The sequence below is a fragment of the Maylandia zebra genome, linkage group LG11, assembly GCF_041146795.1.
Source record: "Maylandia zebra isolate NMK-2024a linkage group LG11, Mzebra_GT3a, whole genome shotgun sequence".
Taxonomy (NCBI): Eukaryota; Metazoa; Chordata; class Actinopteri; order Cichliformes; family Cichlidae; genus Maylandia; species Maylandia zebra.
Genome location: NC_135177.1, coordinates 21317129 through 21330947, shown reverse-complemented (window position 1 = coordinate 21330947; position 13819 = coordinate 21317129). Strand labels below are relative to the sequence as shown.

Here is a 13819-nt window from a genome sequence, read left to right as displayed (position 1 = left end):
CGGAGACTGGGGTCAGTGGAGCCTGTAGGAACCTTTTACACAGAGAGTAGACCCACCAGCTTTCCACAGTCTACTTACTTATCACATCTTGTTAGACAACAGGGTCATTAGTGCTTTAAATAGTACATAGTTGAATGTTTCATTGCTGTTTGCAGTTGATTGTTCTCTGATAACGCATAACAAGGTTGATGTTAAATAGCGAGTTTATTGAAATGGTTTTGTCTATTTCAGCAGCATTATAGATATACTTTCTCTGGTGTCTTCGGTAAAGCTAAAACAAGAATACATTTACATCCTTGGTTCTTTCAGCATTAATTGGAAAACTTTGAGATTTGCTGTGCGCCTCCCAAGCCATTCTCTTTTATCCCACCTGTCAGGTATAGATGGCAATACTTTAAACAAAGTTAAATTTGTTATACCTGAAGAGAACCAATCCTGACCTAGAATGGGTGAATGAATAATTAGTTGGTAGCCAATGCCTAAGCAACTCACATAGGCCCTGGCAGACTCAATAAGTCCATCTAGGAACAGCTGCAGGAAACACCTCTTCAGTTTAGATTTAAAACATGTGCATGCTCTTTCAGGTTGATGAGGATTATGGTGTGGACTGGACAGGACAACATAATCGCTGCCCATCAAATGAGATCACCATTCCTGAGATTCAGCTCCCAGATGCACTGAATGAACAAGACCCTGCTGTGCTACCAATACTTCAAAATCACTTGTAGAAAGACATTATTACATTTAATCAGTTTCTATGTCAGGAGGATTTTTTTTTTTTAATTTCTACAGCTTTGTAGCTAATACTGACTCAAAACAGCATAACCAATTTCATTTTCAACAAAACAGTGAGTGGCTATAAAACAGGATTTGTTTTATACAGCTGTCACTTTAATGATATTCATTTCTTGGTTGGATATACAGTACATGTCAACTCTGAGCAGATTTAATACAATGAACACAGAGTAGTGTAACATCTTAATTCAAATAATTTTTTCTAGAAATTTTTTTTGTATCGGTAGCGAGTATAAACAAAACATATTGTGTAATTTATAATGTACAGTGAACAACTGATTTTGATATCTGAACTCTTCATCAGTTTATATTAAAAAAGCCATAAATGCACACCTGTACTCTGTATTTTTCACTGTCAAGTGTATTAAAAAGAACTAGAACTCACTAGATTGTCCGTTTCTTTGAACACAGAGTACAGTAATGTGATGCAAGAAAGAAGAAATGGTCTAATTTTACCATGTGGTTATGAAATCAATCGTAAACCAGACCAAAACCTGAGTCAGTAGAGTTGAGACACACCTGAATGTCCATTAGAAATGACTCATAGGTACAGTAGTGTGCAGGAAGACGTAGTACTTCAAAACCGGTGGAAGACTTTGGAAGATTGCTGTTGACCACTTCCACAGTCATTTCTCGGCAAGACTTCCCATCCTGTCCAAAACTTGATGAGGGCTTTTTGTTGTGCACAAGATGCTGCAACAGAAGATTGTTTTAAACTATAATGACATCCTATATTCATTATTTTGAATCTTTTATGGAGAAATACCATAAAAGATGACCACTTACATACAGGGCACCAGACATTTTTGCCCCACTCAAATTGCTGTTGTAGCTTTTATAGATATTTTTATGTTAACAAAGCTAAAAGTAGTCTACATACAATTCTAGTGCAACTGATAATGCCACCACTCTTATGTATTGCATGGAGCAAATAACAAAACAAAATTATACTATAGTGTAGAGCTGGGCGATAGAACGATAACGATATGTATTGCGAAATAACTTTTTCTCAATAGAAAAATTAAACTATTGCGATAGACCTCACCGCTCTTGTCCTTTTTATAAAAAAATAAATAAAAATAAATATCGTGATATGAAAAAATCTCATATCGCCCAGCTCTACTATAGTGTACTTTGTTAATGACCCAAGATCACTGGACTGTATGTAATTTACCAAAGTATAATCAGAGAAAACCAATGGCAAAATACCTATCGCAGCAGACTTACCATTTTCAATGAAGGACCGAAGGTAACCTGCCACTCTGCATTTATCCTCGAGAGCATTCCTCTTCTTCCTCATCTTCATCTTCTGTGGCAGGCCACAGTCATTTTATAGCTTTACTTATCTTGTAGTCTTAAGAGCATCAGCAACATTAGGTGTATTTTTATTAAATGTAACCCAGCTGTTCAACTAACCCACGCATACAAAACAGTATATTGGTGTTTTGTGTCAACAATTAATGTTCATCCTTCATAAATTAACCAAATAGCTTTACTATTCAGATGTTAAAAGATGTGACCTGACCTTACCTCACAACAGGGAGCAGTCTCTGATTCCCTTGGTAAGAAAGGAGGAATGATGTCTGATCTTTCTGTCAGAAGCGGCCATACCATGGTTTCCTTAAGCCCTTTCCTCAGCTGCTTGACTTGACGACTTGTTTGTGTTATGACCTACAACGGTGAGACCAAACCAAAACTGAAGTTGGAGTCTGTAAAGTGACACACACTTTAAATGTTAAATATTTAAAGAACATCCACTGTACTAGTAAAAGCATTTTCAAATTATACCCACTTACAAAATCACTACGTTGAACTAAAATTGCTTTCTTTTCTTTCACATAGATTACTTGTCTTCCATATTAGCACAGAAGATAAGCCACTTTAAAACAGTCATGAATAACTATTACCTACAACAATGTAAATAGTAATACAGACATTAACCCAGAAGACAATTATTTTCTCTTACCTAATTTATAGAATTCTTTGCTATGATAAAAAACAGTATTAAAAAAAATCTGTGACTAAACTGATTAAAAAGCTCATTTTTGCCAGACAGACAGACTAACCAAGCAATAATAACATATCGTTACTTACCCTGAACAGCGTTTCGTGGAGTGGAGCTAGCTGTGATAGCGTTAGCATTTGCTAACGTTAACACTGTGCGGTTGTGATGAGAACTTGGATCAGGGACCACTTCATCTCCAGTACACTGCTGCAATACGCAGACTGAGGTGAAGACGTTCAATCTAAGCGGTTAACAAGTTCTCTGAGTAACTCAGAAACGGACTTGTTTCCTGCAGCCATGCCCTTCACAAGAATTGATACACCTGTAACGTTATTCGCGCCCAGTGTTTTGCATTTGTCGGTGCCTTAAGTTTATTTTGAGCTGCATACTGCCGCCAGCTGCATAGGAGATGCATTGCACCATTAAACCTAAATCGACAATTCATGTGCTATTACTTACGTCTGAGTAAAGGAGCAACCAATCACACAACTGGCTCCGCCCTGTCTTTCTTGATTGACAGACAAAGTCATTCTGCTGAAAAGTCGCATTATGAAATAAATAGACCATCGGGAAAAACGGGATTTTGAAATAAAGACTGACTTTGAAAAAAGGTCATTTTGGAATATAAACGGCTGGAAATAAATAAAATGCCTCAGGAATAATCTCTGTTATTGTGAAAAATAATGACCATGAAATAATATTTCACAATAATAAGTAAATTTATATAGCAGAATGCAATATATTTCACAATAATGAGCATTTTTTTCAAAATGTGTTCCATTATTTCACAATATCATTCTCACATTACATATCTGTGTCTTATTTATTCACATAGTTATTTATTTCATCTTGACCTATTTATTTATTTAATTTTGAACACTTTGGAGTTCCATAGTAAGGTAGCTGCGAGGACACCTTTTGGTAAGAAGCTGGGCCTGCAGAGGCAGTGTGATGCTTTGTAATATTCTGCTAAGAAACCTTGAGTACCAATCTTCTTATTGATATTACTCACGTAGGCACAGTTAATTTTTTTGCTTTAGCTTATCATCAGACTCTTTAAAAACCAATCTGGTTTAACCCGAACAACTTAAATTCCTTCACTAAGTGGTTTTAGTGAAGTAAAAAGAGACTTGTCAAAGCATTTAATGTGTTGTTGTTAAAACAAACTCCGTAACATGCCAGCAAAGGCAGAAAAGAAGATTTGAATCACTTGGTAAATAGTGATTCAAATCTTCTTTGCAGATGTTTATGAGGATGTTTCAAAGTATTTTGTGCATTTTAGTGAGAAGGACTGGAAGGACTGGATGTAACTTCTTTCGTTACCAAAGTAAATCCACAGGGACCTGCGAACCCTGCAGCTGTGATTGCAACACCTTGGTCCTGACACACCAACTTCTGCTTTTTGGGTTTCTGCTACTTGTGTGTAGTCATTCTTATCACACGTGTTACAAGGAAGTTAGAAAGTTTTGGACTAAAACTGTGGTAAAAACCGAGGAATGTGGTGTATTACGCATAGCCTTGTGTAATTTCTCATATTTCTGGCTGATGATGCAAGAACTGTTTATGTAATTACTGACAAATTCAGAATGTCTCCGTTACAGGAAGGAACCTAGGAAGTAAGGTGTGATCAGTCTGTTATTTTCATTGACCAGACAGAGATTAAATGTATTTATTATTTAAGTTTTTATTCTCAGTTGCAATAGTGACCTGTTTTGACAATGATATAAGTTAAGTAAATTCAAGGCTGAAGAGCTTTTTTAATGTTGATTATAAAAGACACGGGGTTGTATACACAGTGCCCACCTATCTTATGATTAACCCAAGTCAAATATCTGGAGATCTGAGAACACAGAAAACAAATGTGTTATACATTACAGAAAAATCCACTGGAGGAAAAAGGTACATGAGTTTTACTGCTGTTTACTTCATTTATCTTTGATGTAACATAACTGGTAAGATATGATGGATCTTAGTTGTTTTTAAACCCACCACAGACCCCCTGAGAGCATCCTCTGTCTTGCTGAAGAAGTTGAGCTGGGGGTTGAAAATAGCCTGATCGGCTTTGTGAATCATTTCAACCCACCTTCCATCAATTTCAGCTAAACCAAAAACGGCCATCCAGTGTCTGAGAGGGTGTCGCTCAGTCGGTATGTTCCCAATAAAGATCAAACCTTCCACCAGTTCTCAACTCTGACGTTTAGCCTGAGCGAGGGCGACATTTACAGCTGCACCGTGGAGCACTGGAGAGACCCTAAACAGGAATCTGGGGTAAATATTTAGTCTTATGAATAAAGCAAAAATAAAAAGACGTTTTTACTTCTGTCAGTAATGACAATATTGCAGGTATTCAGGTTAATGTAAAACCGATGAGTTTTATAAGTTCCAAAAAAATGTTTTTTTTTATATTCTTTTATTGCCAAAGGACTTAAAAGAAACTAATATCTCAATCTATTATAGGCATGAAACTACAAATACACACAATTCGCTGCACAATATTAAGATACAAATATCAGACCTGCAGCAGTAATTTTTCTTCAGGTTATTTTAAACTGAAAGAGGGCGTTACTGCTAAGAATTTACTCCAACTTGAAATACATAACACCATATGCTAGAGTTCTGATTTTGGAACTAAATTCCTTGTTTGCACTGTAATAAATTGCCATAGCGGGGAAATGAAGCAAATTTTGAATACTAATTCATCTCAAGCACAGTTCTTTCTTTTATCGCTTACAAAAACCTTCTTTTTTCTTTCCATGATGAAGGCACCACTGCTTGGATATCAAACAGATGTGTTACGGCCTTCCTGTATGGTTTCAAAAACAGTTTAAACCAGCTTCAGGTGAAATTTTACACAAGTTTTTACAGTCTGCACAAATCCAGCAGTTAGGGTGAAAATAAATCACACCACATACATACACAGAGCACCACGCCTACTCTTTAAAAAGTTTATTGTTACTCAAGCTGCAGATTCACTTCCTTATGCGAGAAGATCAGATTGATTGCTACTTTCATTCGTGATTTCGTGTTCGTCACCATGCACACTCACAACTTTGTGATACTGCCACATGTGCTCTTGATATTTTCAACAGCGGGTAAGTAACTTTAATATATAAACTGTATTGTTTGTGTTACAACAATACAACAATGATATCATTAGAGAAATAAAAATACAAGCAAACCTTAAACTGGTGCTTTTGTTGTGTGTGAGAAGATAAAAAAAACATGAGCATTTCCATATTGGCTAATTGTTGACTTTGTGTTACAGATGCTTACTTTGGTTACGGTGTGATCCGTTGCCTGTTTACTTCTAAAGATGATGTTGTTTATCTGGCGCAAGTCTACTTGAATAAGATGCTTCTGGGCCAGTACAACAGCACTTTGGGGAAATATGTCGGCTACACAAAGAAAACTAAAGAAATTGCAGACAATCTCAATAAAAACAAAGGTTTCCTGGAACATGAGAAAAAGAACAAAGAGAAGTGCAGAACCAACATCCCACTCGTGTTGGACATTCTTTCAAGACCAGGTGAGCACAGCTGAAACTAATGATGTTTTAGGGTTCAGCAGCCTGCTCACTCTGGGGTCTCTTTAGAAACAACTTGATGCTTTAGAGCAGCTTTTCTGAAAACGTTTTAAGAACTTTATGAGGGAATGATTGCAGGAATCTGTTCATCAAGTGGGCTGAAAGAAGTGTTCAGATCATTTCCTTAGTGAAAAGCATTCATGTATCATCGTCGAAACACCTGCAATGTTTTTTTTTAGAATCAGGACAACATACGCGGCAAAATGCAGCTCCTGAAACTCTTCATCTGTTCCACTGTTACACATGTCTGACTGTAGTCTAAATAATTACAGAAACTTAGTGTTATTAGTCCAGTATCAGTGTATTAACTGATGATATTTCATTTTATATTAAATAGCTCTGTCTGTTCTTTCCTCCAGTGAAGCCCATTGTCAGGCTGAGGTTAGTTGAGTCAGCAGATAGCAAACATCCAGGCTTGTTCATGTGCAGCGCGTACAACTTTTATCCCAAACAAATCAAACTGACGTGGCTGAAGGACGGAAAGGAGGCAACATCTAATGTGACTTCCACTGATGAACTACCCAACGGAAACTGGCTCTACCAGATTCACTCCTACATCGAGATTTCATCGAAACCTGGAGAGAAAATCAGCTGCATGGTGGAGCATGCCAGCCTCACAGAGCCCAAGGTTTATGACTGGGGTAAGAGAGTGATTGGAGGAGAGTTTATCAGTAGAACTCATATTGGTGTTATCCTTCTAAAATAAGACATATTATATAAGTGTGTATATCTAACACAGTGATAAATGTGTTTTTAGTGCCAATAACTGAAGCAGGGAAGAATAAGATTGCTGTTGGTGCAGCAGGGCTGCTGCTGGCTTTGGTGTTTCCAATTATTGGAGTTATTTTCTACAAGAGGAAGGCCACATGTGAGACACATAAACAAAAAAAACCTCAAACAACAAAATCTGAAACTGTAAGTTGGGTAATTGCATTAGTTAATGTAAGCAGTGTGCTGATTATTCCCCATTTCACTCTAGCAGTCATTATTCCCACTTCTAACTCTGTCACGGTTACCGTAGCAGTTGCAGTTTTTACTTTAACGTTTTAACACATTAACACAAAATGTCTGCAATCTAAAATGAACAAATTTCAACTCTGTTGTTTTTTATTTATTCTACAGGCCGATCTAAATAGTGGGAAAAATGAGGTTTAAGGTGGATTAAATGCCCTGCAACAGACTGGTGACCTCTCCAGGTCACCCACCTCTCACCCTGTGACACCTGGGCTCCAGCCCCACCACCACCACCCTGAAGTAGTTAAGTGATGGAAGGATGGAGATTAAATCAGACTTTTACACTCAGATTGAAATACATAAAATTATTTATGATATATATATATATCATAAATAATTTTATTATATATATATATATATATATATATATATATATATATATATATATACATATATATATATATATATACAGCAGAGTTCTGTTTACGAACAGAACTCCGCTGAGTTATCTGTGCTAATTTTTCTCTCTCAATTCATATATCGACATTCCCACAGGTTTCAAAGCTGAATTTAGAGAAATCTGCGAGAAGTCTGATTTATCTACTTTATCTTCATTCCAAAAACCTGAAATCATTTATCATTTATGAAGCTCAGCAGTTTTTGTTTTTCCATTTTCTTTCCTGTGGTAAACAAAGCTATGTGCCTCTCTCCTGCTCTCCTTTGGGTATTTTTGGTAATCTATGGGTTAAAGAAGCCCTCAGTACTGTCTTATAGATGAGACTGCTGGCCATGCTGATTAGTTGTTTAAGTACAGAAGATAGGATGGCAACTCCTAAAGGCTCAAACAAAAGCAACAGGCTTTGTTTTGTGCCATCTTCCTGTGCTTTACTTGCCCTTTTTATCTTCTCTTTCTTCGAAACCTCGAGCAGAACCAGGCTCAGGGAAGCCCCACGATGAGCTGATGGGCTTCCCTGAGCCTGGTTCTGCTGAACGTTTCTTTCTGTTAATAGTGTCACGGTCCTGGGTGTGTGACTCAGTGTGTGTGTTTTCTGGTTTAATTTATATTCTTTGAATTAGTTTTAATCATGTTTCAGTTTCCTTGTTCTTCCTAGTTTAATCATTTGTATTTCTAATTCTTAGGTTCTTGTTCATTTAGCCTGTTCTCTTTTGTGCTCTGGTTGTCTTGGTCTCATCTGTGTTCTCCCCAGTTCGTCATCCTTTTCACCCTCTCTGTGTTTCCTTTTTTATTTTGACAGTCTCCCATCCTGTGTTCAGTGTGTTGCCGTGTTGATGGTTTGGGACAGCTGTGTTGGGGGACAGCTGTGTTGCTGTTCAGTGTGTTCAGTTTTTCTTCCCCTGTGTCTCATTGTGTCTGATTACTTCCAGCTGTGATCCCTCCTGTTTCCCATCCTCTAATTGTCTTCTCTGTATTTATGTCCTCTGTCGTCCTCTGCTTGTTGTTGTGTTGTCCCACATCGCTGTGTTTCCTCTGTGCTTCTCGGATTCCTTGTAATTCCTAGTTTCCAGTTTTAGGTTTTTGTTTCCTTGTATTTAGTGTTTGAATTTTACAGCAAATAAAATCTTTTCTTTATCCCTCTGTGTTATGAGTCCTGGGTTTGGGTCCTACTCCTGCCTACCACACAGCGCTACCTTGACAAAAAGGGAGCTTTTCCTTCCTGCCATCACAAAGTGCGTGCTGGTAGGGTGTTGTTTGATTGTTGAGGTTTTCTCCAGAATACTGAATGGCCTTTACCTTACAATATAAAGCACCTTGAAGCGACTGTTGTGATTTGGCACTATATAAATAAGAGAGAATTGAATTACTGTGTTAATATGGTCTGCAGGGTTTTAGGGTTATAAATACATCAGGGAGTTGCATTCAGAGATTCACAGCTAGGATCATATTTCTAAAGGTCTTAGGAAGGCCAACAAATGGGAGCATGTGAATACTTCATTCATTATTATTTCAATTTGCTGGAATAATGGTCACTTTCTTGCAGCAAATTTTATATTATTAATCTCTAAATCTCTAAATCTCTAATTTGACAAAAAAAAAAATTCATAAAACAAGTATTAAAAACATCAGTAACACAAAATTTTATTGGTGGTGATCCAAAGACGCTAAACTGAAAGACCGACAAAGGGGATGAGCAGGCTCTATTTCATAATTAAGCTGAGATCTTTGATATGAGTTTTCTGAGATTTTCTGTTCCTCTGTTGTGGTGAGTGCGGTGTACTTTACTGTGGTCTGCTGGGGGAGCAGCGTCAGAGCTGATAGACCCAACAGACTGAATAAACTGATCAGGAAAGTCGGCTCTGTGATCGGCTGATCACTCAACAAACCGTTATCGATCACGGATAATCACAGATAATCACAGATACATCTTTCACATTTTTCACATGTAGTAACTTGTGGTATCAAATATCACAACAGCCTGAGAGCAACACATCTGTCCATGGAGGTATCAACTGTTCTCACATGTTAACAATTTATTTTAACCCTACACCCTTATTTATTTAGTTCTCTCTGTTTGGACTGAATAGAGTCCCACGTATCCACATAATTCACATCCACATAACCACACAACTCATTCTTACACACGGACACACACACCAACTTTAATTAAATATGAAACATGTAGTATTGCATTGTATTCTGATGAGTTACATAATATTCTGCTAATTTAAGTTTAAGTACTGTAGCTAATCTAACTGCTGTAACAGAGGAGTTTCATAGCCCTGTGATAAATAAATATTCTATCTTAGTGTCAGAAGTGTTGTCTCTAAACGCAGTATATATCTATAATCTGTTGTCTGTGGACGCAGATATATCAGTATATATCTTTATTTGCTCGAAGCTTCTGTCCAAAGTGCGCTCTAGTGCGTCACATGTCTGTAAGACAGCACAGAGGGCTTCAGGACCCACAGTCCCCTGATGCGCCTGCGCTCTGTCAAACGATGAGCCGCTTCGGGTTTTATTTTATTTTTCTCTTCTTGTTGATTAAATGTCCGAGTCTGATTCTCTTCCTATGTTTCGCCATTTATGTTTACATCCACTACCGGACGCGATAAAAAAAAAAAAAAAAAGAAGTGGAGGGAGAAATAAAGACGGAAAGTGATGAGGGCTGCAGATAAACAACAAACAGCGTCACGGCTCTCTCGTCCTTGTCATTGAGTGACAGGACTGTGCTGTTCCCGTTCCGGAGGTCGAGTCGAGAAGCATCACCAAAACACCGGAGCGGTTACGTTACCGAGCGGCGATAAGACGCAGGAGATGCTTGATAAGAGCCTCATATAAGCTCAGATAGGGAACCAGGCGGAGGGTTTGTGAAGGAAATCTCCTCATGAGCACCAGAGAAGGAGCCACACCAGCGGGTAAGGCTGATAGAAGTCCCTGTCTACACTGTTTGCTTAGCTCGATGGAGACTTTGTCTTTTTTTTTTTTTTTTTAACTACTGTATTCTTCTAGTTCACTTTATTCTGCTCCACCTTAACAGGTGACGTTAAATAAATACACGGGAGTAGGTCTGACTTTATTGGGAGGATATCATGAAGAGGTCTGAGGATCCTTCCCCCAAAAGTTTGTGCATCTAACACCCGATCTCCTCAATTCTGGTGAATTTTATTATAGAGCATTTGTATCATGTTCGGAGAAGTACCCTTCTTAACCTTTAACAAATCTGTATTTATTTATAAAACTATTTGTTTCCTTTATATTTCATGTAGTTAACAAAAAAAAATTCAACAATTTTTATGCTAACCCCCCCCCCCCTTTTCTTTTTAGCTTAATTGGCCACCCTTGTCTGTTCCTTAACATTGTATTTGTTTCATTATTGCTAAAAATATGCTTTAAGCTATTTAAACGTGTTTAAATACGATATTTAAATATAAAAACTGTAACTGTCATAAATAATTATCAAATAATTTTCAACAAAAAATCCAAGTGTATAATGTTGAAATAGAGCTTCCTAGTATCCCCTGCTACACCAATGTTCCAATTCCTGTAAAAACTATACAAAGTTGCCAGGAAAGTAGATTAAGACAGAGAAATCCATGATAGAAGCACTAAATTTTTTCTAACACATATATGCATCGCTGTTGTAAGATAAACTTAGGCAATCTTCTCAGCTGTGTAACTGAAACTCAGGATTAGTTAGCAAAAATATTGCTAAAAACCAAACAACACTATCCAGGGGCTCAGAACTTTGTTCATTTTCTGGAATATATATTCTCATATCAAACCACCTCCTCCTTTTATCCTGCTGCAAACTGAGAACACTGTGTGCCTGAGATAATTACTTTTACCACATATTTCATGGTTTTTAAATTAAATAGACCCACCGTTGACGGAGGCATTTCTCACTGAGTAATGTTATGAGTTCTAAATATACGACACCTTTGCACTTAGTCCTATACTCAAGGACTGTACTTAAGGACACATTTGAACTATTTGTATATTTTCATGCCAAACTGCTTTGGACTTCTGCTCCTCTGTCCATTTATCTGGCAGCTTTATTTTCGCAGTTGACATTTTCAACAACAGAGAAATGTTCGCCTTTCTTGGGTCATCCTGTACTTGTCAAGTCTTTGGTTCTGCCTGTTTTAGATGTCATTTTTGTTCGCTTGTGATGTTTATGTGGACTGACTTTTTGCTTTGCCTTGCCTTTTGGACTTTGTTTCATGGACTAAGGCTCATTGTTTGTTTAATCCTGCCTGCCTTCTGAGTCTGAATGAGGATTTTTAACCTCCACACTGTGAATGCTCCAGACCAGCAAACTGAAAACCTTTTGCTTTTATAGACGTGCTCATGCTTGCTGATGATCAGTTAATTAAGTACATTTGATGAGCAGGACCTGGCTGCTACTTACACTCTTAATTTCTATGGAAGCATTAAGCGTCCAATTCGTTTTTCAAACTTTCTTTCTCTAATGACTGCATATCTAAGGTTTAATAAGTCGCATTTTGTTTTTTTGTTGTTCTCCATAGTTCTCCTCTGACAACACATAGGAGTGACCCTGCCGTTTGCACTGATGGGTCTGAGTCTGTCACGTTGGTTTTGCAGCAGGACAGCCGACAGGCCTCCCTTTTCATCATCACCATTCCTCCCACTGGCCGTCCCAACCTCCTCTCGCCTTGCAGTTACGCTGAACTCCCCTCCAGTTTCCCCAGGAGACAGTCGTTCACACTGGAGCACAGTCCACCGTTCTCTTCACTTCCTGCTGTCCCCCTGCAAACAGGAAGCGACCCGCTCACCCGCTGAGCTTAGCAGCGATGGCGTGAGGGCGGAGATAGGAGTGAAGAGTGGACTTCATGTCTGGGAGGTGGTGTGGAGGCCCGAACACAGAGGGACTCATGCCGTCGTGGGCATTTCGAGGCAGGACTGTCCCCTGCAGTCTTCAGGGTACAATGTGCTGGTGGGGGCAGATTCACAGTCCTGGGGATGGGAGCTCAAAACCAATCAGCTCTGGCATGGTGGGCAAACTCTGAAGCTTTACCCAGAAAATGGGAGTAAGAGGTGTCACTCTGAGATGGCAGCTGATTCAAAGTCACAGTCCTCCTCTTCATCAAGTGCAAAGATGGCACAAACACCTCTCCTCATTCCTGAGCGTGTCCTGCTGGTTCTGGATGCCGATGCCGGGACTCTGGGTTTTGTTGTCAATGGCAGCTTCCTTGGCGTAGCTTTTAAGGACCTCCCTCGAGATGTGGAGCTGTTCCCAACAGTGAGCAGTGTGAGAGGAGGAGCCTGCATTCGACTGCGCTACATGAATGGTTCTACACGTGAGTGCCTCATTTATTTATTTGTCTTTGTACGCAGAAATATTAAGATAAAACACAGCCTTATACTAAACTATGTTGTTTCTGGCTTGTTCTCAGGAGATCCGCCATCCCTCATGGCTTTATGCGGACTGTCGATTCGTCAGAATTTAGGACAGAAAAGGTTAAAACATATGGACAAATTGCCTCTACCCCCTTTTCTCCAGCGCTGCCTGGCTTCCAGTCATTAATCTTCCACGCAAACTGACAAGATGGATATTTTTATCAATTACTGCAGTTTACCAAGGATCCATTCCCTTTTCTATGAAATACTGACGTAAATTCTGTAAATCTTACATTATATGCACTAGTATAATTATTTTTTTATCTTATTTATTACAAATGTGTATGTTTATAGATGTTTTGTAATATTTTTAAAAGAAATTTGGGGGATTTAGAGGCAGTTCTGTGTGGTACAGGTCTGGTTTCTTCTTTTGTGTATCTAATAAATGAGCTGTTTCAAGTGATTTTTATTCTTTTCCTGTCCTTTCACAAACCACAATGTTTGGTTTTGACAATAAAGCTCAGATCCAATAAGGAATATAAAATTATTTGTATGGAAATACTGATGTAATGTTTTCAACCAGCATAAGAAGCCAAGTACAGTGGCAGGATAGATATATACTTACATTTGTTTATGTGACTGAAAGCCTGTCTCATATACAGGT

General features: G+C 38.3%; 2 protein-coding genes and 1 long non-coding RNA gene across 6 annotated transcripts; 2 read left to right on the top strand and 1 right to left on the bottom strand.

Moving 5' to 3' along the window:
* Positions 1-869: 869 nt before the first annotated feature.
* On the bottom strand, positions 870-3413 carry LOC143421078 (uncharacterized). 3 transcript variants are annotated; one of them, XR_013100828.1, is made up of 4 exons: positions 2890-3413; positions 2326-2504; positions 2023-2149; positions 870-1488 (listed from the first exon to the last, which is right to left on the bottom strand). It is a non-coding gene; the product is annotated as an uncharacterized LOC143421078 (long non-coding RNA). The 3 variants fall into 3 exon arrangements; XR_013100826.1 differs by having other exon boundaries at positions 2023-2104; positions 2890-3410; XR_013100827.1 differs by having other exon boundaries at positions 2023-2104; positions 2326-2466; positions 2890-3408.
* Positions 3414-5128: 1715 nt separating this feature from the next.
* LOC101467329 (rano class II histocompatibility antigen, A beta chain-like) lies at positions 5129-7674 on the top strand. Its single transcript, XM_023154511.2, has 6 exons — positions 5129-5143; positions 5790-5892; positions 6066-6326; positions 6743-7024; positions 7141-7298; positions 7506-7674. The coding sequence occupies exons 1-6, from the start codon at positions 5129-5131 to the stop codon at positions 7536-7538; spliced, it is 852 nt and encodes a 283-aa protein (XP_023010279.1). The 3' UTR covers positions 7539-7674.
* A 2595-nt stretch (positions 7675-10269) lies between these two features.
* On the top strand, positions 10270-13618 carry LOC101474061 (SPRY domain-containing SOCS box protein 1). 2 transcript variants are annotated; one of them, XM_004541347.3, is made up of 3 exons: positions 10270-10712; positions 12324-13115; positions 13212-13618. In XM_004541347.3, the coding sequence occupies exons 2-3, from the start codon at positions 12368-12370 to the stop codon at positions 13340-13342; spliced, it is 879 nt and encodes a 292-aa protein (XP_004541404.1). In that variant the 5' UTR covers positions 10270-10712; positions 12324-12367; the 3' UTR covers positions 13343-13618. The 2 variants fall into 2 exon arrangements, with proteins under 2 accessions (XP_004541404.1, XP_076746104.1); XM_076889989.1 differs by lacking the exon at positions 10270-10712 and adding an exon at positions 10905-10952.
* Positions 13619-13819: the final 201 nt, after the last annotated feature.

Coding starts and splice junctions, on each gene's coding strand:
- LOC101474061 (XM_004541347.3), top strand. CDS start 12,368: ATGGGTCTGAGTCTGTCACGTTGGTTTTGCAGCAGGACAGCCGACAGG. Junction 13,116..13,211: donor CTACATGAATGGTTCTACAC/GTGAGTGCCTCA, acceptor GCTTGTTCTCAG/GAGATCCGCCATCCCTCATG.
- LOC101467329 (XM_023154511.2), top strand. Junction 5,893..6,065: donor CTTGATATTTTCAACAGCGG/GTAAGTAACTTT, acceptor TTTGTGTTACAG/ATGCTTACTTTGGTTACGGT. Junction 6,327..6,742: donor GGACATTCTTTCAAGACCAG/GTGAGCACAGCT, acceptor TCTTTCCTCCAG/TGAAGCCCATTGTCAGGCTG.